Source organism: Balaenoptera borealis (assembly GCF_965194805.1).
Source record: "Balaenoptera borealis genome assembly, chromosome: 19".
In the NCBI taxonomy this organism is placed as follows: domain Eukaryota; kingdom Metazoa; phylum Chordata; class Mammalia; order Artiodactyla; family Balaenopteridae; genus Balaenoptera; species Balaenoptera borealis.
In genome coordinates, this window is record NC_138878.1 from 67,039,411 (window position 1) to 67,063,470 (window position 24,060).

General features: G+C 46.5%; 2 protein-coding genes across 15 annotated transcripts in view; both read left to right on the forward strand.

Annotated features, from left to right (window-relative positions):
* LOC309616936 (sulfotransferase 2A1-like) overlaps positions 1-11,358 on the forward strand; it is a 46,857-nt gene extending 35,499 nt beyond the window's left edge. For all 3 annotated transcript variants that reach the window (XM_082368346.1, XM_082368348.1, XM_082368347.1), the window contains 3 exons: positions 1,995-2,089; positions 3,626-3,803; positions 5,638-11,358. In XM_082368346.1, coding sequence (XP_082224472.1) covers positions 1,995-2,089; positions 3,626-3,803; positions 5,638-5,750 — 386 coding nt within the window. In that variant the 3' untranslated portion in view covers positions 5,751-11,358. The remainder of the gene's footprint in view (positions 1-1,994; positions 2,090-3,625; positions 3,804-5,637) is intronic.
* A 101-nt stretch (positions 11,359-11,459) lies between these two features.
* Positions 11,460-24,060, forward strand: part of ZNF667 (zinc finger protein 667) — a 48,235-nt gene continuing 35,634 nt past the window's right edge. The window contains exons 1-5 of one of the 12 annotated variants that reach the window (XM_082368049.1): positions 13,942-13,980; positions 19,077-19,329; positions 19,404-19,560; positions 19,666-19,829; positions 20,253-20,651. In XM_082368049.1, coding sequence (XP_082224175.1) covers positions 20,630-20,651 — 22 coding nt within the window. In that variant the 5' untranslated portion in view covers positions 13,942-13,980; positions 19,077-19,329; positions 19,404-19,560; positions 19,666-19,829; positions 20,253-20,629. Of the gene's footprint in view, positions 11,987-13,075; positions 13,395-13,535; positions 13,781-13,941; positions 13,981-14,055; positions 14,079-19,076; positions 19,330-19,403; positions 19,561-19,665; positions 19,830-20,252; positions 20,652-21,137; positions 21,375-24,060 lie in introns of those variants that run through there. The other 11 variants (XM_082368046.1, XM_082368050.1, XM_082368055.1 and 8 more) reach the window with 11 other exon arrangements.

Consider the following 24,060-nt stretch of genomic DNA (forward strand, 5'->3'; position numbering starts at 1 on the left):
TTTTACTAGCAGAAGGAGGACCTAAGTTCTAGAAGCTTCAGTTTCCCTATTGGATTTGGGAGTGTAATAATTGAGACTGTGCTGAAACCTGCTCCACACCTGTCAGAGAAAGAATTAGGTGTCTTTATTGCCAGGTAGAAAAAAATCTTGCCTTTTGGTTTTTTAACTTCTTGGAGTTTATCATCTAATTATGTCAAACACAACTATCTCTCCTATTTAATTATACCAAACCCTTAGTTGCAAACAACCTTAAACATAAAAAACAGATCAAGCAATAATAATTAAATATTTATTTATTTATTTATTTGGCTGCACCGGGTCTTAGTTGCGGCATGCGGGTTCTTTTTATTTGCGGCATTGGAACTCTTAGTTGTGGCATGTGGGATCTACCTCCCTGACCAGGGATGGAACCCAGGTCCCCTCCATTGGGAGCGTGGAGTCTTAGCCACTGGACCACCAGGGAAGTCCAAGCAATTATAATTAAACAGGATAAATAATTCAAGCACGTCTCAGTGAATCCAACATAAGAATTCAATGAGCTATACTCCTGTAGGAATAGCTGGAACCATGGGATTAAACAGAAGATCTTATATCTCTGCACTTTTCTGCTTGAAATTTTCATTTTCTGAACAACAAAAAAAGATGTGATACACACACACACACACACACACACACACGATGAAATACTACTCAGCCATAAAAAAGAATGAAATAATGCCATTTGCAGCAACATGGGTGGACCTAGAGATGATCATACTAAGTGAAGTAAGCCAGACAGAGAAAGACAAATACCATATGATATAACTTATATGTAGACTCTAAAATATGATACAAATGAACTTATTTACAAAACAAAAATAGACTCACAGACATAGAAAACAAACTTACGGTTACCAAAGAGGAAAGTTGGGGGGATAAATTAGGAGTTTGGGATTAGCAGATACAACTACTATGTATAAAATAAATAAACAACAAGGTCCTACTGTATAGCACAGGGAATTATATTTAATATTTTGTAAAAAACCACAATGGAAAAGAATATGAAAAAAATTTTTTCATTTTCTTTGTCTCAACATAGGTTTCTGCTATTTTGGTTCACATGGTATGAAAGAGAGCTGACAATTCCTCAATTGGGGAACTTATATAGTATTGTGCAGTTATAGAAGGAGAGACAGAAAGTTTCCTCTTTTTTTTTCCTCCAGAAAGTTTACTCTTGGTATGAAGACCAAAAATCTCAGGGGAAGAGACACAGGTTTGCATGTGTCTAATGCCTTATTCAGCAATGTCTAAGTGACAGTATCACTTGACCTACGACTCCTCAAATGCACATTGTGAAAGGAAAAAAAAAAAATTTCCACACAATGTGCTGTTCCAAAGGTTTGGGATGGGTGAAGGACATACAAAAGACATGTGTTTCTGGTATAGGGGAAAGAAACTGTATTCATAGCAGAAAGAACAAAGACACAGACTCCAAATTAGAAGGGGTTTAAATTTAGCTCTTTCATTTGCTAACTGAATTCTCTTTACAGTTCAGAAATCTCATCACAGGTAGATGTGACACATTTTTTTTAACTTTTTATTTTATGTTGGAGTACAGTTGATTAACAATGTTGTGATAGTTTCAGGTGTACAGGAAAGTGATTCAGTTATGCATATACATGTATCTATTCTTTTTCAAATTCTTTTTCCATTTAGGTTGTTACATAATATTGAGTAGCGTTCTCCGTGCTATACTAGGTCCTTGTTGGTTATCCATTTTAAATAGATGCCCATCTTAAATACTGCATTGTATATGGCACCCACCTGGTGGCCATCCAGGCAGTAAAGGCAGAAATTCTATTTCTCATGTCAACGAAGAAGAAAGGACAAGGAATCCCCCCACTTAGCTCACTTGCTCATCAGACACATAGGGTGTGCATCAAGCGGGCAGCATTCCCGGGGCGGTGGGGTCCACGAGAGTGAACCAGGTACTTCTCTCCCCGCTTCTCTTGCAGTGCTGTATGGATCGTGGTTTGACCATGTTCACAACTGGCTGCAGATGAAAGGAAAAGAGAATTTCCTGGTGATATCGTACGAGGAGCTGCAACAGGTAACCATTCTCTCTAGCTCCATCTCATGGCTGTCAATCTTCCATCCATTCGTTTTTTTTTTTTTTATTGTATTTATTTTTTAACATCTTTATTGGAGTATAATTGCTTTACAATGGTGTGTTAGTTTCTGCTGTATAACAAAGTGAATCAGCTATATGTATACATATATCCCTATATCCCCTTCCTCTTGCGTCTCCCTCCCACCCTCCCTATTCCACCCCTCTAGGTGGTCACAAAGCAACAAGCTGATCTCCCTGTGCTATGCGGCTGCTTCCCACTAGCTATCTATTTTACATTTGGTCGTATATAGAAGTCCATGCCACTCTCTTACTCACCCGTTCTTTAATATTTCTATTCTACCCTTTCAATCGGATCTTATCCCTGGGAGGAAATCAAGTAGGGTCATTTCTTCTTTGACCTCCTTAGGTTGTACACATTCTTTCTTCAATTTTCTCATTTATTTCTTTTTACAACATTTAATGCAGGCACTGATGAAGAGTTTAGCAACATATATTGTTTAGTAAGTTTAGCACATACTGAGGGCTATCAGTGATTTCATGGCAAAAATCTGAAGCAATCTGGGCACCCAGGGGCAGTGTCCAGTGGGTATGGAAGGCAGATGGGGCTTGGCAGGGTCAGGATAGAGGCAAAAGTATTTACATATTCCCAGACCGACTGATAGGAATTGAATATGTCAGTATTCATAGGAAGCATTGGCTGATCTCCAGAGAAAGTGGCCGACGTAAATTTTGTTTTAATTAATTTATTTAATTAATTTATTTTTGGCTGCGTTGGCTCTTCGTTGCTGCGCGCGGGCTTTCTCTAGTTGTGGCGAGCGGGAGCTACTCTGCATTGCGGTGCATGTGCGTCTCATTGCGGTGGCTTCTCTTGTTGTGGAGCACAGGCTCTAGGCACGCAGGCTTCAGTAGCTGCGGCACATGGGCTCAGTAGTCGTGGCTCGTGGGCTCTAGAGCGCAGGCTCAGTAGCTGTGGCTCACGGGCTGAGTTGCTCCGTGGCATGTGGTATCTTCCCGGACCAGGGCTCAAACCCGTGTCCCCTGCATTGGCAGGCGGATTCTTAACCACTGTACCACCAGGGAAGCCCGTGGCCAACGTAAATTTAAATAGACTGTCTCAGGACTTCCCTGAGCCACAACTACTGAAGCCCATGCGCCTAGAGCCCGTTCTCCACAACAAAGAGAAGCCACTGCAATGAGAAGCCTGCACGCAGCAACGAAGACCCAACGCAGCCATAAATAAATAAATGAATGAATGAATGAATGAATGAATAAATAAATAAATAAATAAATAAATTTATTTTAAAGAGTAAAATAAAAAATAAATAGACTGTTTCTTATAAACACTTCTCTGTCCCTTACTTGGACTGCACATTTCCAGACGAGCATGGCGAGCTCATCCTCTTCTTGCTTTGGCTTATTTTCTGTCTCCTCCTGGTCCTCACTCTCTGCTGTCTCTGTTTGCTCTCTTTTTCCCGCTTGTCATTTTCTTTCCACTCTCTGTGGTTCTCATCCTAGGACACACAAGCCAGTGTAGAGACGCTCAGCCACTTCTTGGGCAAGAAGCTAAGCCCAGAAGAACTGAATGCAGTCCTCAAGAATGTATCCTTCAAGACCATGAAAGATAATAAAATGAGCAATTGTTCCCTATCACCTGATATCTTTATGGATCAAAGCAAAGGTTTCATGAGAAAAGGTAAGAGAGCATTTTTTAAAACTGAAGTATATTTGATTTACAATATTATATTAGTTGCAGGTGATTAGTTGCAGGTGCAGCATAGTGATTCAGTATTTTTATAGGTTATACTGCATTTAACATTATTACAAAACAATGGCTACATTCCCTGTGCTGTACAATATATCCTTGTTGCTTATTTATTTTATACATGGTAGTTTGTACCTCTTAATCCCCTACTCTTATCTTGCCCCTCCCCCCTTTCCTCACCCCACTGGTAACCACTAGTTCTCTATATCTGTGAGTCTGCTTCTGTTTTGTTATATCCATTCATTTGTATTATTTTTTAGATTCCACACATAAGTGATAAAATATAGTGTTTGTCTTTCTCTGTCTGACTTATTTCACTGAGCATAATATCTCCAAGTCCATCCATGTTGTTGCAAGTGGCAGAATTTCATTTTTTTTTTATGCCTGAGCATTTGTAATTTTAAGACCTGGAAGAAATGGACAGAGAATTCCCCTGCTTCTGTGGATACACTAAGATATGGGGTGAGGAAAATATTTGAGTCTCTAAAATCACAAAAGTGGCGCCTGACTTGGAGAGTTTAAGGAATGATTTGGGATATTTATAAGGTCATAAAGAAAACTTGTGAAGATGAAGCACTGCCTATGAATGATGTATCTACCTGGCCCCACTCGTGTCCTCGGTGTAGGTCGTTGTGTAGAGCACCCTCACATTTTCTTGTTAGAGAGTTCCCCCTCACAGCACTGGTGTGGTCCCTTGCCCCATGGAGTGACCCTCCCTTTACAAGTATTGACAATGGGAATATCTATTCCACCAAAAGGAGCTGGCAAATAGAAACCCTGGGAAAAGAAAAATGAGGGGAAAGACATGTGACTTAGCTCCAGGCCAAACCTTCCGTTGAGACCCTATACTAAAGACCAAAGATGTTCACTACACAGAAGGAATGAGGGTGTTGCCAGCATATAGCGGGTAGTTTCCATTTTCAACCTGCAGTTTACAAGAGGGGGGCTGGGGAGACCTCAAGGAAAAGGTGACATGTGACTGCTGTTTGCTCGGTTACCCAAGGGAAGAGCATTCTAGGTAGAAAAAACTACAAGGTAAAAACACTGGGTAGTGCTGTTTGCGGTGATATTCAAGGGTGGAGAGTTAAAAATAAAAGGAAAGGGACTTCCCTGGCGGTCCAGTGGGTAAGACTTCGCCTTCCAATGCAGGGGGTGCGGGTTCGATCCCTGGCTGGGGATCTAGGATCCCACATGCCTCGTGGCCAAAAAACCAAAACATAAAACAGAAGCAATATTGTAACAAATTCAATAAAGACTTTTAAAAAATGGTCCACATCTAAAAATAAAAAATAAAATGAAAGGAAAGAGAAGGCATGATTTGGGAATAGCAATCAATCACAAGTACACCATATCTACCTACATGACCCGGGGTAAGAGCAGCGTGGGAGAAAAGAACCTCCACTGTCCTAAAGAAATGTGTTGCTGGTTAAATGAGGTATACGTGTAATATCCTAACACAATGCCTGGCATATGAGAAATCACTTCATGTAGGTTAGGTGTTGTTACTGTTGTGGTTGCCTTTTGTGATTATTCAAGCCTCACAATATAAACAGATTGCAAACTGGAGACTCAAATATACTACCAAACCAGTGGCCGTCGGACTCTGGACAAGAAAATTTTAACCACTCAGTTATGTTGCCTGCAATTTCCAGTTCAGTGTTCGTGACAGATTGGCAGTGGCGACAGACACAGAAGACGCTCAAGTGAAGACTTGAGACCTTATTTATAAACCTGATCTGGACTTATTTTTTTGTATATTTGACAGGAATCATTGGGGACTGGAAAAGTCACTTTACAGTGGCCCAGAGTGAAGCCTTTGATAAAATTTACCAGGAGAAGATCGCTGGGCTCGCTCAAGACCTATTCCCATGGGAATAATGGCCTTATATTCCTGGATCAGATGTAAATGCTGAATTTCCTGATGTTCTTGTGTTCGAGCACGCTCATAGGAAGCAAATTTTAATCCTACAACTCAATTATGTGCTTCATTGAAAATAACCATGTTCTAAGAATACTATTTCATAATAGGTAGAAGTCATATAAAATTTAAATTTCAGTGCCATAAATAAAGTTTTAATGGAACACACATACATGCACATACACACAAAAAAGAATCATATTCCTTATTAACTGTGAGCCATGCCAGCTTCAAAAAGTTATATAATATTTCAAACACACAGAATAAGAAAGAAAACAATATTTTAAACCTCATATGAATTCTAACCTGTTAAAAAATAAAAGTTAATACTTTCCCATATTTGTGAGTATATGAAAGTCCACCACAGAACGTTACATATATTAATATACTTACCTCTTCTTCTGTAGCCATTCCCCAATCATACTTTCCCTCTGTATCTTTGGCATCTCATAATTAATAGCTACTCAGAATTTAGTGTGTACGTTTCTGTCGGGGATGCCTTGTTCCGATCACCACACCGACGCACTTATGCTCCAGCCGTTGTGAGGGAGCCTGCTGAGGGCTTGCAGGTGCCCTCTTATCTGCAGCATTGCTCTGAGCAAAACGAGAGACATCTTTCCTGGAAGATTAGGCTTCCCGAAAAACAAACGGCACCCAGCAAATGACTTGCAGAGATAAATACCAAAGACTAACACCCTGCGCTAGGAAAGGAGCAGATTCGTGGTGTGCTTTGTTGTCAAGCTCTCTGGGGGACGAGAACAAACCACATCTGTGTTTGGCTTCTTCCCCAAGACCCACCACTCACCCCTGCCGTGTTGTGCTGGCCTCACTCCTTTTCAGAGCACACTCATTCATTGAATCATTTATACAAAAGCACCCATTTCAAGCTCTGTTTCTAAGAAACCCAACTCAAAAAACTTAACCCCAGAAGCCATCCTAGGAATAAACTAAACTGTGAGGATGGGATTCTGGAATTGATCACTTACCAGCCAGACAACAATGAGGACCCCAATGCTAGCAGAGGGGAACATACAGACAGACCCTGGCATATCATCCCAGGGCAAATCCTAAGGGTTTTTTGTTTGTTTGTGTTTATTGGCGCACCACGCGGCATGCAGGATCTTACTTCCCTGACCAGGGATCGAACCCGTGCCCCGTGCAATGGAAGCGCAGGGTCCTAACCACCAGCCCCCCAGGCAAGTCCCCTGCTAAGGTTCTCACTACTGTGTTGGGATACAGGTGGAAAGGGCTGACCTGTCATGTGCAGTATCTCTGGAATGTGATTGTTACAGGGGGAATAGTAACTCTTAGGACTGTGGAATTAGGTGCCTTTTGAAAAGTGCCACTAACGCAAAAAGCAGTGGAGACAATGACCTCAGATGGATTCATCAGGGTTGTAAATGTCACCAAAAACCTGGCCTCTGTTCACTGGTGCCGAATAGAAACACCGAGACAGAACCTGGAGGAGTAGAAAAGAGTAGCTTTATTACTTTGACAGGCAAAGGGGGCCACAACAGGCTAACGCCCTCAAAACTGTGCCTTGATTCCTGGGCAATAGGAAGGGGTCTTATAGTTTCAGGGTGGAAAACAGGGCTGTAGATGAGGATCGGGGCTGATGTAGTCTTGCATTCTTCTTTCCTCCTGGAGACATTGGGATTATTAGGGCTGGCGTCAGGTGGTTCCGGAACGGGTTCTGGTGGTCCTCGAGGTTATCGTTCCATGACGTTCTTTCTGGAATGAAGAATGCTCACAAAGGAAAGGAGTGCTAGGGAGTACTGTCTTGGAGGAGTAAACATCAGGTGCATAGTACAACTTTAGCTAGAGGGCAGTCACTATCAGAGTGCAGTTAAGCAAGAAAGAGAAGGGAAAAATAAAAAACGTCTACAGGGTCTTCCCTGGCTGGACATCGAGCCCTGGTCCGGGAAGATCCCACACACCGTGGAGCAACTAAGCCCGTGTGCCACAACTACTGAACCCTGCGTGCCTAGAGCCTGTGCTCCGCAACAAGATAAGCCACCACAGTGAGAAGCCCGAGCGCCACAACTACTGAGCCTGCACCCTAGAGCCCACAAGCCACAACTACTGAGCCCGCGTGCCACAACTACTGAAGCCTGCGTCCCTAGAGCCCACACTCTACAATGAGAAGCCACCGCAATGAGAAGCCCGCGCACCGCAACGAAGAGCAGACCCCCACCCCGTTCCTACTCGCCACAACTAGAGAAAGCCCGCGCACAGCAACGAAGACCCAACGCAGCCTAAAATAAATAAATAAATTTATTAAAAAAAAAAAAAGTCTACAGGAGACCAGTTGGATGGGTGGCAAGAATAAGGGCTGAATAAGGGCTGACATAATGGGGGTGCCTCAACTAGCTTCTGCTACAGCATAAAGGACAGTGTGGGAGTGATGTCAGCAAGACGGTGAGACAGGAGGCCCTGTCCCCGGGTGATAATGATGTGAGGGCTCTGGAAGCCAGGAGAGTAGTTCCAGTCGCCACAGGGACCACGGAATCCAAGCTCAGCCACGTCGGACAGGACGAGAACAGCCTCACCCTGCCCTAATCACCGCTTCCAAAGCTGCCGCATCTCAGTGCCGAGCCCCCTACCCCCAGCCCTTCTCACCCAGTGGGGAAGGAGAAAGCAAAGTGAGGGCCTGGCTTCTCCAGCCTTTGAGACCCGCTGCTCCGACAGACCTGCTTCTGTCTCCTCACACACGGAATGTGAGGAAAGCCACGTGGCTGTGGCCTGGGGGCAGCGAAGATCAAAGAAACGGGGTAAGGATGGCAGCAAACCCGCTCGAGGGTCTCAGGGACCACCTGGGCGCCCCCACGGATGGCACAGGCCTCACGGACTGGCTTGACCCTGCAGAACCGAGGGAGACACCTGGTCCTGAGGCTGGTCCGTCAGGAGGAGGGAAAGAGGTGAAGCGGGTACCCATCGCCCCAGCACTTTGGGGCAGTGCCCTGGGGAAAGGCTGGCAGCGCTCCACACCTGACACAGCCCTGTTGAGGCAGGAGATAGATGGGCCCCAGGCGGAACAGCTGGAGTTTGTCCCCTGTGGGCAGATACTCCAAGATGAAGAGGAGGAGGAGCTGAGCCTTGCCCAGATAAGACACCACATGTTTCTCATTCTCGAGGTCAAGGAGACCTTCCCGACTACACATGCACAGAAAGCCTCCTTGGAGGTCAAAAAGGGAGTGATGTCAGCCTACCCAGAGGCCTCTTCGCAAGAATCCACTTTGGCTGAGAGAGGCACATGCACACAGGGGAGGACCCTGAGATAAACCAAGTACGGACTCAGAACCAGGCAAAGCAAGATGACTGGCCAGAGGAAACTCGGAAGAAATGCCCCATGTAAGTGATTCAAACTACCACAAGGGCGCGACTCTCTCTGTGAGCCCTCCCGTATGTGCCTATTCACATGTACTCTTTTTCCTCCTAATAAACACTTGTTTCACTACTTTCCGTTTCTTTGTGGAAATTCATTTTCTCCAAAGCCATGTGGGCCAGGGCCTTGTCACTGGGCACTGGTCTAGTGGCTAGGATTCAGCGCTCTCTCTGCCATGGCCTGACTTCAGCCTCTGGCCGGGAACCGAAATCCTGCTTGAAGCTGCTGCAGGCTGAGGCCACCCGAGATCACTGTGGCATAGAGGGAAGACACACAATCCTAAACATCCCCTCCGGGAGGGACCCCCAGAATCTCCAGCCGGGCTGTCTGCTGGAGGTCCTTCCCTCCTGAAGCCAGTCCATAAAGACTGGAAGAGGCGACTGCTTCTCAAAGTGCAGACATCAACGCAAGGCTACAAAGATCACGAGGAATCAGGGAAACAGGACATCATCGAATGAAGGAAATAAGCCCTAGTGACCGATCCCAGAGAAATGGAGATCTACCAACAGCTTGCTGGAGAATTCAAAGTCATCGTCTTAAAGAAGCTCCGTGAGCTACAGGAGAACAGAGATAGGCAACAAAACGGAATCAGGAAAACAGATTTTTTTTTCCTTTACAATTTTGTTTATTGAAGATTAATTTTCTATTCAACTTTAAGGTCCACAATTATAAAGCTTAACTTGAAAAAACAGAGATTAGTTTTGACATTTAAAATTAGTACAAAAACGATCTGTTACAACCATAAGGTGAACAATATAGAAACAACTGCATCTCAAAAGCATGTTAGGAAAACAGCAGATTTTTTAAAATGAAAAGTTTGGATTGACGTCAGCAAGAAGGGAACAATCATCAACTGGGATCAATCACCATAGACAGGAAATAAATCTAGGCAAGGACAAGTAAGGAATGTGAAATAACCATGTTTCTAAACCTCCCCTCCCCATTCAACTCTTTCCCAAGTCATTCTTCAATTCCAAGGCCAAGGTGAGCTAATAATGCAAGGTCAGTTTGGATCACGTCTCTGGTTGTACTCTGTTTGTGGGACAGATTAAAACTTGATTCGAAGTGAGCATATCAGAAAACATTGTTCAAAGTGGCATGTTTGTATATTAGATAATTTCCTTGGTATTGCTCCAGAGAACACTTTGTCTTCCTTAGCTAAGTAATAAATCTCTGTTGCCCCCTAGTGTAAAGTGCCCAACATTGAGTTGCCCACGTGGAAAGCAGCTCAGTTACAAATCATCACTTACAGTTCAGAGGAAATGTGGGTTTGGTGTTTACATTTGAAATCCAGTGGGGGCTCCTCTAATCATGACATCTGTGTAGGGCATGTCTTTCCCAATCAACTGCTCCACAGTCCTGTGATGCATAATTTCAGGAGCTCCAAAGGAAGGTTCTAACTTTGAATATCCCTAGAGATATAAATGTGAATCTGTACTCTTCTTATAGTTTAAATCATGTGATACAAAACACATTATCTAAATTGCACAAAACTCTCTCAACCCATCTTTTGTGATGTAGTGGATGAATGATCAGAATATTCTTATATCACAGTGTGTTATATTTTATGAATGTTGTACTGTATTTCTATTTGCTTGTTTACTGTAAGGGTCATTTATTTGACTGTGACCTCCCTGACTCTGGAGACTGTAGGGGGGAGGGGAGGGAAATTTCTCCCCTCCCCCTCTTGAGTTCTTGTGGCTGGACTAATAATACAATTGACTCAAGACAGAGTAACAGGAGAAAAAGAAACTAACTTAATTCAAAGAAATGAGACCTAAGAAGTGGCCAACACAGGCAGCTTTTATACTTTTTAGACAAAGAAACAATAAATTTGTGAGGAAATGACAGGACAAAGAATTTTAGGTTTTGGGTGCTCAGTTAGTGAAGAATCTAAACAGAAATAGGTTTGGCTGGTAAATTAAAGAAGTAGTAAGGTTTGTTTATACAGGTCTCTTGGCCCTAAATTCCATCTCTGGTGATAAGAATGTCTCGCTACCTTCTGGTACAGGAAAAGCGCCTTTCACACAGGAGATTTCCTGCTTTCAGGGAAACAGAGGTGGGTCAAAGCATCCCTCTTTCACCAGCTATTTCTTATGTAACTTTCCTTCAAAATAATCAATATGCCATTGTGAATGAAAAATGCTGCTTGCCATATCAGTTTGCCAAATAAACCATAATTCTCAACTTTTAGGTTTTTTCAGTTGACAATATACTTTTGACCAGGGACAGCAATCAGTTAAGTGCTAACTGCTAGAAGTGGTGGTGGTAGAAATAGTAAAAGTCCTAATAATAGTACGGTTAGCTGCTATTTTGATTGTCACTACCTAGTCACAGAATTGGGAAACCAAAACTAGTTCTTCACACATTCACTCTTGATACCTACTCCCAGAAACTCACACACTCACAGGGTCATACACACAACCACAAGCCCTGGGTTCCCCCTACACATACCCTGATATTCTGATTTATAATAAGAAATACATTCATCACCAGTTCCTGGCACAGAGCTCCCCAAACTCTTGGAATTTCCTTTGTGAGGAGCCAGATCAAGGTGTCTTTTGTTATGTTAATGAATGACTAGTAGGGGGTTGGTTGCCACGGGAACCAACCCAATTACTCAGCAGTTAGAACTTTCAGTTCCACCCCTAGACCTCCAGAGAGGGAAGAGGGGCTAGAGACTGAGTTCAATCACTAACGGCCAATGATTTAAGCAATCATGCCTAAGTAATGAAGCCTCCACAAAAACTCAAAAGGATGGAGTTCAGAGAGCTTCCGGGTTGGTGAACACATGGACACACTGGAAGAGTGGTAAGCGTGGAAGCTCCGTGCCCCTTCCCACACATATCTTGCCCTATGTATCTCTTCCATCTTTCCATTCCCGAGTTATATCCTTTTATAAAAATTGGTGGGTGACCTAGTAAGTAAAGTAAGTGAACACTTCTGAGTTCTGTGAGCTGCTCTAGCAAACTAATCAAACCCAAGGAGCGGGGGGGGGGGGGGCAGTCATTGGAACCTCCGATCTATAGAGGGTCAGTCAGAGCACAGGTGATACCTGGACTTGTGACTGCAACCTGTGGGGGGTGGGGGCATCTTGGGGACCCAGCCTTTAATTAACCTATGGGAATCTGCCTCTATCACCAGCTAGACAGTGTCAGAGTTGAGTTGAATTGTTAGGACTCCCAGCTGCTTTCAGAAAATTGCTTGATGGTGGGGGTAAAAAAATCCACACACCGTAATTGAAATCAGAATTATACATACACACACACCTCTAAAAACACAAAACTGGATCACTACACACACACACACACACACACACACACACACTGGTTTCCCATACGCTCATACACAACCACAAAAAGTGGGCCACACGCATACTTGTACAAACGCACACTTCCAGAAATGGTAGCTTCTACACACATTCACTATCTGCGGGTCCACAGACAACTACACGACCACAAAAGATGGGATCTACAGAGTCGGTATTTTAAGCTTTGTGGGCCAATTTCTGTGGCAACTGCTCAGCTCTGCATTGCGCAAAAACAGCCATACATGACACATCGAGGTGCACGAGCACGCACATTCAGAATGAATTTACACACACACGTACACAACCACAAAAACTGGGTTTCTCACACACGCAAAACACAAGGGTACACAACCACAAAAATCCGGTCACACGCGTTCACAAAAGTTCATCCTCACACATACACACAATAACACAACCTGGGCCTCACACACATAAATGCACAATGACCACCCGGGACCCGCACGCCCAGACCTCAGGGGCGGGCTCACACCTCCTGTCTTCTCTCACAGACTCGCGGTCACCTCACGCACCACCACCACAGGAGGTCGCTCGCGTCCCCGCCCGGCCGACGCGCAGCCGCTTCACTACACGAGGCGGAAACGGGCCGCAGGGGCTCCTGGGAGATGTAGTCTGGGGCCTGGAAAGGCGCCGCGCAAAGGACTCTGGGGCTGTTCGTTCAGAGAAGGAGCAAGCGCTATCCCACCCCTGGCCTGGAGCAACATCCCTTCGCCCCTCTTCTGGGTCCATTCGTGTCCGGGCCGGACAGATCGGAGTCAGCCCGGGCCGGGATCCCTCAACCTCACGATCCGGGCGTGGCCGTCCTGAACGGCGCCACGTCCCGGAGGCTTCTGGGAAGTACAGCCTGAGCTCGCAGTGCGCATGCGTGAGCGCGTGCGTTACGGTCCGCGGGTGAGCCTGGCTCCAAACTCCTCTGAGGTCCCGGGGCAAAGGGGAGGGTGTTGGGGCTAGAAGCCCCCGGACGGGAACGTGTAGGTGTGGATACTGGGGAGGCTGGGTTTGGTTAAAGGGATCAAGGAAGGGCCTCAGCACCTCAAAACATCTACGTGATTTTATAAGGACAGCAACAAGTGAGGCCCTGGGAAGCGCTAGGCGGCCCTTGCGCGTGCGCGCGGCGCAGCGTGTTCCGAGGGCTGGTGCAGGGGCGGGGCCTAGGGCGGGCAAGCGAGCGGCGATGCCCCCAAGAGCGGCTCCGAGTGCGCGAGCGCGCCTGCGTTCGCCGGCGCGTGAGGGGGGCGGGGCCTCAGGTCTGTGCCTGTGGAAAGGTCCCGGGAGAGGTGAGTAAGCGCCTGCGCACCGCGTGGCTTTATTTAGGGGCGGGGCCTCGCGCTCTCGTGGACGCCTGGGGGCGGGGCCGCGGCTCGCCGACGTGTCTCGCGCGTGAGGGGGCGGGGCCAGCCAGTGCCGACCGAGGGCCGCGGAGGGGAGTGCGCAGGCGCGGGGAGCGCGCCGCCGGGACGCGACCCTGGAGGGCCGGGTGAGTGTGGCTGTGGGTGTGCGCCCACGGCTGCCTGGAATTTTCTGCCTGTGACCGCCTGTGGGGTTTTGTCTGGTTGTGTGGTGACGGAGTGTGAGGTGAGGGACTGTGTTTGAAGCGTGTGGTGGCGTCGCTGTGTTGTGAGAGGAGAGTGGGTTGTGGCGTTTCTGCGTGTGTCTGTGACGGAGCCAGCCGTGTGGTGACGGGGACGTGCTTCAGGACCATGTTCGTATTTCACCGCAAGGTCTGTGGTGTTTATGTAAGGAAGAGATGATTGCGCCTGTGGGAGGGGGGCCGGGAGTGGGTATGTGAGTGTGGCTGCGAGAATTTATGTTGTTGAAGCGCGTTCGTGTGTGTGACCGACTGATGTAGGTGGCCGTTTATCGCCGTCTGGAGTGGCTGCGTGGTTTGACCGGGTGGCTGTATGACTGAGCTTCAGTGGCTTTGCGGTTGTGAGTGTGTGGTAGTGTGCGACTGCGCTGTCGAGGTGTATCTCTCCCGGTAAGCGTGGAAGGAGGATCCCTGTGGGGAGGATTCTGAGCGTCTTTACGGGCGTACAGGCTCCTGGCAAGGAAGTATGTGTGCGGTTGTGGGAGGCTTTCCTTCTCGGTAAAACAGGATAACACCCGCGTCAGTTTTGGGAAAATTATATAAATGGGGTAACGTAGTGAAATACCCCGTACCGAGCTTGGCACTCACCAAGCCCTGTGTAGGTGCTGGGTGTTTGTTGGAGTGCTGGTGGTCGTTTTTCGTTGTCCCCGTGCAGAGGTAGGAGCGCGGTGGTGAACGCTGGAGAAATTTGCATCTCTGAACTTGAGACTGAGCAGTCCTCCTCAGAGCTGGGGATCTGACCTCTTCTAGCTGAGAAGCGGTGCCCCAGTAGCCCAGCTGCGCCTTGTTGTCTGTTATTGCGTTCGTGCATTTGAAGGGAGGGCAGTGTCTGCCCTGGTCTCTGGGACCTGAGGCTGCGTATGGTTGTGTGTCTGCTTCCTAACCAGTGTAGCTTGGGGGACTCTGGGACTTCTGGTTCCATCACTCAGTAGTTGTGTGACTTTGGGAGAGGTCACTTAAATTGCTGACCCTCAGTTTCACTTGCAAAATGGGGATAATAATAGTACCAATCTTAGGCCTGTGGTGAGCGTTAAGTAGAACAGTGCCTGACACAAGTAAGCAACGAATAAATGCTAATTGCTTTATTATTAACCTAATAACCCCAAGGATTCCACACCCAGAGAATAAAATCCACAGGAAGAAATGCAAGAAGTGGAGCCCCAGAGAAAAAGTTGCAGGTTAAGAGATAAAGTAATACTAAAGGCTAAATTGAGCTTAGGTTCAGAATTTTCTAGTCGGGGTCCTAGGAGGGCACGAACAGAGGGTCTTCCTAGATGGAGATATGCCTAGGGAGCCTGTGGGGTCAAGACCCAAGCACTCAGTTAATTTCTTTCATTCTGAGAAGCCCACTGGTCAAGACCCAGTGGCAGGGACTGAGGAGGAGTATCTCCTGATAACACAGCGGTCTGGAGACATCTCTGTGTCTAGACCAGGGTTTCTCAGCCTTGGCACTTTTTTTTTTTATGAATTTATTATTTTTGGCTGCGTTGGGTCTGCGTTGCTGTGCGTGGACTTTCTCTAGTTGCGGCGCGCTGGGGCTTCTGTTTGTTGCGGTGCGCGGGCTTTTCTCATTGCAGTGGCTTCTCGTTGCGGAGCATGGGCTCTAGGCGCGCGGGCTTTCAGTAGTTGTGGCTTGCGGGCTCTAGAGCACAGGCTCAGTAGTTGTGGTGCACAGGCTTAGTTGCTCCGCGGCGTGTGGGACCTTCCCGGATCAGGGCTCGAACCCGTGTTGCCTGCATTGGCAGGCGGATTCTTAACCACTGCGCCACCAGGGAAGCCCCAGCCTTGGCACTTTGGATGCTTTGGGGCAGATAATTGAGAGACAGGGGAGAGCTGTCCTATATATTGTCGGATGTTTAGAATTATTCCTGTTCTCTACCCCCCAGATGCCAGTAGCATACCCCTGCTGCCCCAATTTTAACAAGCAGAAGTGTCTCCAGACACAGCCTGGTATCCCCTGGAGAACAAAATCACCCCAGTTGAGAACCACTGGTGTACAGGACCATGATGAGGGCACACCATGAACATTTTCAGGGCGTGAGGGTGGGGAGGAGAGCAAGGGGGCTGGATGAGAGAAGTGATAAAGGGATAATGTTTCTGAGATGAGAAGGGTGTCCAAAGCCTGTAACCTGGGTAGGCTCTGAGAGGCACTCATTCATTCAGTAGTCAGATGCCTGCCATGGGCCAAGCACCTTGCTAGTGAGGATGGGCTAGGTTTCTACTCATTGGAGCTTGCATTTAGTAGAGAGATGAAATTAAATTTATAACAGGTGGCAGTAATTATTTTGAAAAGGAAAGCAGGGTGAAGGGATTACAGGGTGACAGTGGGTGCTGTTTTCAGTGTCGACACCCAGGCTTCCTATGGGCATCTCAGTCAACTCCAAAGCCAAGAATGGCCACCATCAATGACTCCTTGGAATCCTTTGATCCGAGAATCTAAGGGTTTGGCTTTGAGCTTATCAAAGACTTTTCTCCTCCCCAGTGCTGAGGTCTGGACTCTTAACAGGGAGAGGTCAGATCTCCAGCCCGCGACTGAGGCTTGTAGACTGGGGCATTAGTTCTAAACTATGGCCTTGCATATAATTTAGAAATCTTAAAAGATAAAAATAAGACATGCCTGGACTCCATCCCCAGAGATTCTGACTTAATGGTTCTGGCATGGGGCCCAGCCATCAGTATTTATTAAAAAGCTCCCAAGAGATTCCTGTGTACAAACAGGGTTGAGAGCTACAGCTGTGAGAGTTTGTGGGCTCCTCTGGGGCTTCTCAGAATGAAAGAAATTAATTCTGAGTGCTTTCAATATCTTATCAAAGGCAGTCCTGACAGCTGCACTTCCCTGCAATAGGGACATTCCTAGCCCCATCCTACAGGTGAGGAAATCAGATCTGTTCCCATGCCAGCAGAGAACGGGCAGGTCTGACATTCAGATGCAAAGCCTATGTTTTCTGCTATAGCTGGGCTTGGGTCTTTAGAGAAAGTACCTTTCTATATCTCCGGCCTCTGGGGCTGGCAGGTTTAGGATAGAGGTGATCTTAAAATACTAGATGGGTGGTATAGCAAAAACAAACTCTGGCTGAACGGAAGCAATGTGTGGGTGCATTAATGGCTGGCTTTCAGGTATGTCAGGACCCACCCCCAACTCAACACCCAGCACAGGCCCCCAGGATCACAGGGGTGCTGTGCCCCGAGGGGAGGCATGGCCACTGTCCAGTAACTCTTTAATTTATTTATTAGTAGTATTATTTTTTGGCTGCATTGGGTCTTCGTTGCTGCACGCGGGCTTTCTCTAGCTGCGGCGATCGGGGGCCACTCTTCATTGTGGTGCACGGGCCCCTCATCGCTGTGGCCTCTCCTGTTGCGGAGCACCGGGCTCCAGACGTGAGGACCTCAGCAGCTGTAGCAGCGGGCTCTAGAGCGCAGTCTCAGCAGTTGTGGCGCACGGGCCCAGTTGCTCCATGGCATGTGGGATCCTCCCGGACCAGGGCTCGAACCCGTGTCCCCTGCACTGGCAGGCGGATTCCTAACCATTGTGCCACCAGGGAAGTCCCTCCAGTAACTCTTTAAGCTTGTTCTCATCCAGGTTCTAGCCATCCTTACCTTAGGAGCAGGAATTTAGCTTTGTGCTAAATTGCAAAGCCCCTTCCCACCGTAAGGTCTGGGGCTCGGAAGAGAGGCCAGGTTTACAGCGCTGCCCTGAGGTGGTGTGGGATCCAGCCTCTTTATTTGTGGTGGTGGTGGTGGTGTTTTGAAAAGGTAATTATATATATGATACAGAACGCCAAAGCATAGATAGGGAAAAGTGAGTTTTGAGTTTCCAAGCCTAGTGACCCAGTTCCCTTCTTCAGGGACAATCACTGCTACTAGCTTCTTTATTTCCCTTCCAGAACTTGTCTGTTCCTTTTCAAACTCACGTATTCGTATCCTGTATTTTGTTTTTTCTAAGCATTTTCTCTATACCTTTATTCTCCTCATTACACCATATCTTGGAGATCATTTCACACAGTACATGTAGAGCAGGTTTCTCAACCTCAGCACAGTTGACATTTTGGGCCAGATTGACCTTTGCTCTGGGTGCTGTCCTGTGTATTATAGGATGTTTAGAAGTATCCCTGGCCTCCACCCATTAGATCCCAGGAGCACCCCCCGCCCCCAAATTGGGACAACCACAGATGTCCCAGACATTGCAAGTGTCCCCCAGGGGCAAAATTGCCCCCAGTAAAGAACCTCTGAGGTAGTGCTGCCTTGTTCCTTTTAAGGACTACACGGTGTCCCATATGTGCGTGTAACATTCACTGATTTTCTTATTGATGGGCAGTTGTTTCCAATCTCTTGATAGGAGTAGTAATTGTAATAGGGAAGAACCTTTGTATTCTTTTTGGCTGCACTGTGAGGCATGTGGGATCTTAGTTCCCCCGACCAGGGGTCAAACCTGTGCCCCTTGCAGTGGAAGTGCAGAGTCCTAACCACTGGACTGCCAGGGAAACCCCAGAACCTTTGTATTCTATTACAAGTTAATCACTAAAGGGATGTTGCCTATAAGCTTGAATTACACATAATGGGGTTCTCTGGGAAACCCTGCCTCCCAGGTAATGAGCATTAAGCTAAAATACCTTTGTTTAGCCCGTAGGAAACATCCTGACCAAACCCACCTGTGAATGACTGCAGGAAGGAAGAAATTAACACATCCCTTCTGAAATGTTTGACTTTTTTCCCTCCCTTTTAGTATAAAAAAAATCTTGAATTCTAACTCAGGAAAGATGATTCTTTGGGACGTGAGTCATCATCATCTCCGTCTGCTGGCTTTGCAAATAAAGTCACTGTTCCTCGCCCCAACAGCTCGTCTCTCGATTGACTGGCCTGTCGTAGGGCGAGCACTATGAGATTGGACTCAGTAACATAATGATAATAAAAAAACTAACATTTGTTTAGCACTGGCACTGCTCTAAGCATGTTACATGTTTTCATTCATTTAATTTTCACAACAGCCCTGTGGAGTCATCGTTGTTATTTGCCTCATTTGACTGTTGAGGAAGCTCAGGCCCAGAGAAGACAGGGAGCATGTCTGAGGTCACACAGGTAGCGGGTGGCAGAGTTGGAAGCTAAACCCAGACAGCCTGGCGCCAGATGGATGCCCTTCCCTGTGGGCCTGTACCGCCTCTTCCTGCAAACCCTGTCACTTTACACGCATACGAGGACGTCTGAAGACAGATACCAGAAATGCGGTTACTGGGTTAAAGGGTATGTGCACCTTCGGTCTTAAAGATATTGTTAATTTCTCTCCAACCAACACTGTGTGAGAATTCTTACTTCAGCCCTCTTAGTGTCCGGCTTCCTTGGTGATGCTTGGTGTATACTGAATTAGAAAGGAAAAGGAAGGCAAGAAATAACCGTGTGCCTGTTGCTGAAGATATCTCATGTAAACTTTTAACAGCTAAGGGTGAAGCAGGTTTTGTTTACCCCATTGCACAGGTGAGCAGACAGGCTTTGTGTAGCTCTCCCACAGCCAGTAATTGGCAGAAGCAAGCTTTGAATCCAGAATTATCTAATATCAAACTGCTGTTCTTTCCTCCCCAGCAGTGCTGAGTTCCTTGGAGAAAATTATTTTGTGGACAAGAATCGTGCTCCTTCACCTTGGGGTGCGTGCCAAGGGCAAACCGCCATGAGAAACCACAGGATGGATGCGTTGCCACTTCCTGGAGCAATCCATTTGACTTGAGGAATCAGAAGGGAAGACTCTGGTAAATGATTTAAAACATGATTTTATATTAACACAGACTCAGATTTATCATGATGTAGGACGCAAAAGTTATATGGATGTTTCAGAACAAAACAGAAGATTCCAAGAGTTTTATGTTATGGGGCAGCTGCATTGGGGTGTTCTCAGGCCACAGAGCTAGCCATTAACCCTCCTCTACTGTGCAGGGACATTAGTCAAAAGTTCTCAGAGGCCACGTGTCAGTGAAGTGCTGGAGCTGGCTCGCCCCACCTCACACGAACCCGTTGTGCACACCTCTCCCCAGTTCCATGTTCAGTGACATCAGTTTGATATATTACAGTGGGCCCTGGTGGGAGTATGTACACCATGGAAATTGGCAGACAGTACAAATTACCCAGCACATCACTGTCCCAAGGTTGAATACAGAGAGAATTCAGGCATCCAGGATTCTTTGTCACCATTTTCTACACAAGGGAAGCCTTGCTCAGCACAGTCGGAGAATTGAAGGCCAGGCCACTCGGTTTGTCACTGAGCCACAACTCCTCACCCTTAATGTGGTCTGCTCCAAAGCTCCCCAATTGCTGTGGCACTCTGATATAACAAAGGTGAATATTTCGTAACTGTGGTGCCACATGGACACCTCCCGAACCCTGCCAGAGAAGACAGTGGGAGTATTTGCCGTGTAGACCCTTAATCCTGCTCCAAGAGGGCAGACTGTGCTGCGTGTGGATGGGGCTTAAACCCAGGTTTCATCACTTAAAGCTCTGAGATATTGGGCAGGTCTTCTTCCCTCTTTCATCCTCAGAATGGAAACTGGAACCCATGTGGTCAGTTTGCTCTAAAGGTGAAATCATATAATGCATATAAATATCCAGTACAGCTTTCAGTCTCATACTTACTATTTTTTTTAATTTTTAAATTTTTATTGGGGTATAGTTGATTTACAGTGTTGTGATAGTTTCAGGTGTACAGCAAAGTGAGTCAGTTATACATATATCCACTCTTTTTCAGATTCTTTTCCCGTATAGGTCATTACAGAGTATTGAGTAGAGTTCCCTGTGCTATACAGTAAGTCCTTATTATCTCATACTTATTATTAACTGGGAGGCATTGTTGTCACCAGGGGTTGAGCACATTTAACATGCACACACCTGAGGGCTTCCCCAGAGCATGTGAACAGAGGGACAGTAGACTGTTCAGAACAGAAGACTCACAGCCCACAGCACTGGCCACATGCCACACTAATAACAACAATAATGATAAATACAGCTACCATGATAACTGTCTTGTCTGCTCCTCACAGCAGCAGCCCTTCACCTTCCTTTTGCAGACGTAAAGGATCAAGGTAAAGACCCAGTAAGGTTCAGTGTCTTGCCCAAGGTCACACAGCTACACACAGGAATGTTGGTCAACTCACAGCGTGCAGTGGAGAACAGGAGGTGAAGGCAAAGGCAGATGTAGTAACAATAGAATTAGTTCCCCACGTAATGAAGTGGCACCTACTGCATGTCCAAGAGGCCCCTACCCCAGCTAAGGGGGCCAGGGAGGGCTCTTTGAAGAAGTGATGGTAAAGGAAGTATTTACTACTGGGCCATTTAGTCACTCAGGTAGCGAATAGTTAGCCAGCCCCTTCCACGTGCCAGGTCCTGGTCTGGGGCACATGGGGCTTATGCTCACGTGGCTGGGACAGACTGTAAGCACCAGAAGCAAATTGCATAGTGTGTTAGCGAGGAGAACTGTGGAGAAAAGAGAAGTCAGAGCTGGGAAAGGGCGAGGTGGGGGGTGACGGATAGGAGGGTCAGAGGTAGGTTGCAGTAATAAATAGAATGGTTAGGGTGAGCCTCACAGAGAAGGTGAGGTTAGAACAAAGATTGAAGGGAATGAGGAACTGAGACAGGGGAAAGAGCATTGCAGGCGGAGTCCTGAGGCAGGACTGTGGCAGCTCATTCAGGGATTGGCAAGGAGGCCAGTGTGAGGAAGGGGAGAATTGTAAGACCTGAATTCATAGCTCATGGGAGGGAAAATAAGGCCAAATATTACATGTAGACTCTTACCTAATCCTCACAACAACTCCAGAAGTAGTTCTGTGTTGTCCCCATTTAACAGGGGAGGAAACTGGCACAGAGAGGCTAAGTAATTTGCCCAAGGTAACACAGCTAATAAAAATAGTCGTCAAGCCCAGGTGGTCCAACTTCAGAGTGAGGTGTTTAACACACACCAGGCCACCCAGCCCTTCCCTGTAACCCAGGTGAAGACAGGGCAGGGCTCCAAGCTCCTTCTGGACCTGTGAGTTTGAGTTAGGCAGGGCTGGTGTCCCACGGCTCCTTTCTGCCCTGTTGGAGTGACCTCATAGGCTAACCTCAGTGAACTCCAACCAGCCCCTTTCATCTGGCCTTAGCGCATCCCTGAGATTCCTCTGAATTATGCATTTTTTTAGCACCAGGTCATTGACAGAAGAGAAGAAAAGACCACTTACAGGGCACATGAATGGGAAGGAACAAATGGAAGGGTCACTGTATTTGTTTCCCATTGCTTTGGTGACAAATTACCACCAACTTAGTGGCTTCCAGCAACACACCTTCATTCTCCTATGGTTCTGAAGTTCAGATGTCTGAAATGGTCTAGGCAGGGCCATGTTCCTTCTGGAGGCTCTGGGGAGAATGTGTGACCTTGCCCTTTACAGCTTCTAGATGCCACCTGCATTCCCTTCCTGCATCTTCAAAACTGGTGGCACAGTGTATCCAGACCTTTTTCTCTCTGACTCTGCTTCCATCATCTTCTCTGTCTCTGACCTCCTGCCTCCCTCTCGTAAGGGCCTTGTGACCACATTGAGCCCACCTGGATAATCCAGGATCATCTCCCCACCTCAGCATCCTTCAATTCATCATATCTGCAAAGTTCCCATTTTGGCCTTTTTTAGACCCTGCCCTTTTCCAAAGACAAGAGGGCTTGGAATGACTGCTGTCAGAACTGTTGTCTGTGCTGTGGTTTCAACATAAAATGGTTGCACTCCGCCCCACTTTCAGCATGCCAGGAAGCATTCTGGACTGGTTACTAAGTCAGTCAGTAATTTTTACTGAGCACCGCTCTGCACAGGGCATGGTCTCAGACACGGGAGGAGAGAGTGAACAAAACAGTTAAGGTGTCTGCTCTCATGGAGCCCAGGTCACATGGGGGAGATGGTATCTGCATGAACAAGCCATTTTCAGGAAGCCGGGGGTACTGCACAGAAAATGGAGCAGTAGAATGGCGTAGACTCGACAGTATGAAGCAGTGCTGTCCTGTAGAAACATAATGCAGGCAGAATTTTTAATTTTCCAGAAGCCATATTGAAAAAAGTAAACAGATTAATTATTAAAGTTAATTTTAATAATACATTTTGTTTAACTCAGTACGGTATATCTGAAATATTACCATTTTAATTCATAATCAATATAAACAATTACCAGTGAGATTTTTTTACTTTCTTTTTTTCTTTTTTAACTGAGTCTTTAAAGTCAGGTGTGTCTTCTACATGTATAGTGCGCCTCAATCCAGACACTGAATTGATCTGTATTTAAATTTTGTAAAATTTACCATTGGAAAAGTAGATTCACACACCCAAGTTGTTCCAAACATACTTAAAAGTTTTACAGTAACTGAATTAAGGATCAATTCTTAATTTTAGATTAATAATAAATTTTAATTCGGTGATTTTATTATTTATCATTTATTATGATTTTAATAATAAACAAATTGAAACAAAATTAAACAGTTTCTTATTTCCAGAACTCCATGTCTCAAGTGGCTGCTGGCATGTGTTGGGCAGCACAGGTATAGAGTGACCCAGGGTGATAGAGGGCCTCCTGTGGAGGTGATACTTGACATCTCACCTCTTCCTCTCCCACTAATGCACACCATTGAGATTACCCTTCTAGAGTTCTGCATAGCTATCTAATGAGTCCCTTCTCCAGCTGTTGCTTCCCCCTCGCCCCTCCCCCCTCCCCCCCCACCAACACACACCCAGTTTATTTGCCACAAAGCCGCCGAGAAAAAGTGTGTGAAATGTTAGGTCAGCCACATGATTCCTCTGCTCAGCCACCAGCCCCCCATGATGCCTTATCACGCTTAGGATGAATTCCAAACTGCTGCTCACCCCTTCGTGATCCGGCCCCTCCTGACCTCAGACACCTCCTAGTCCACCACTGCCCGGCTCGCTCACTCTGCTTCAGCTCACCCGCCTTCTCACTTCCCTCCACATGCCAAGCATGTGC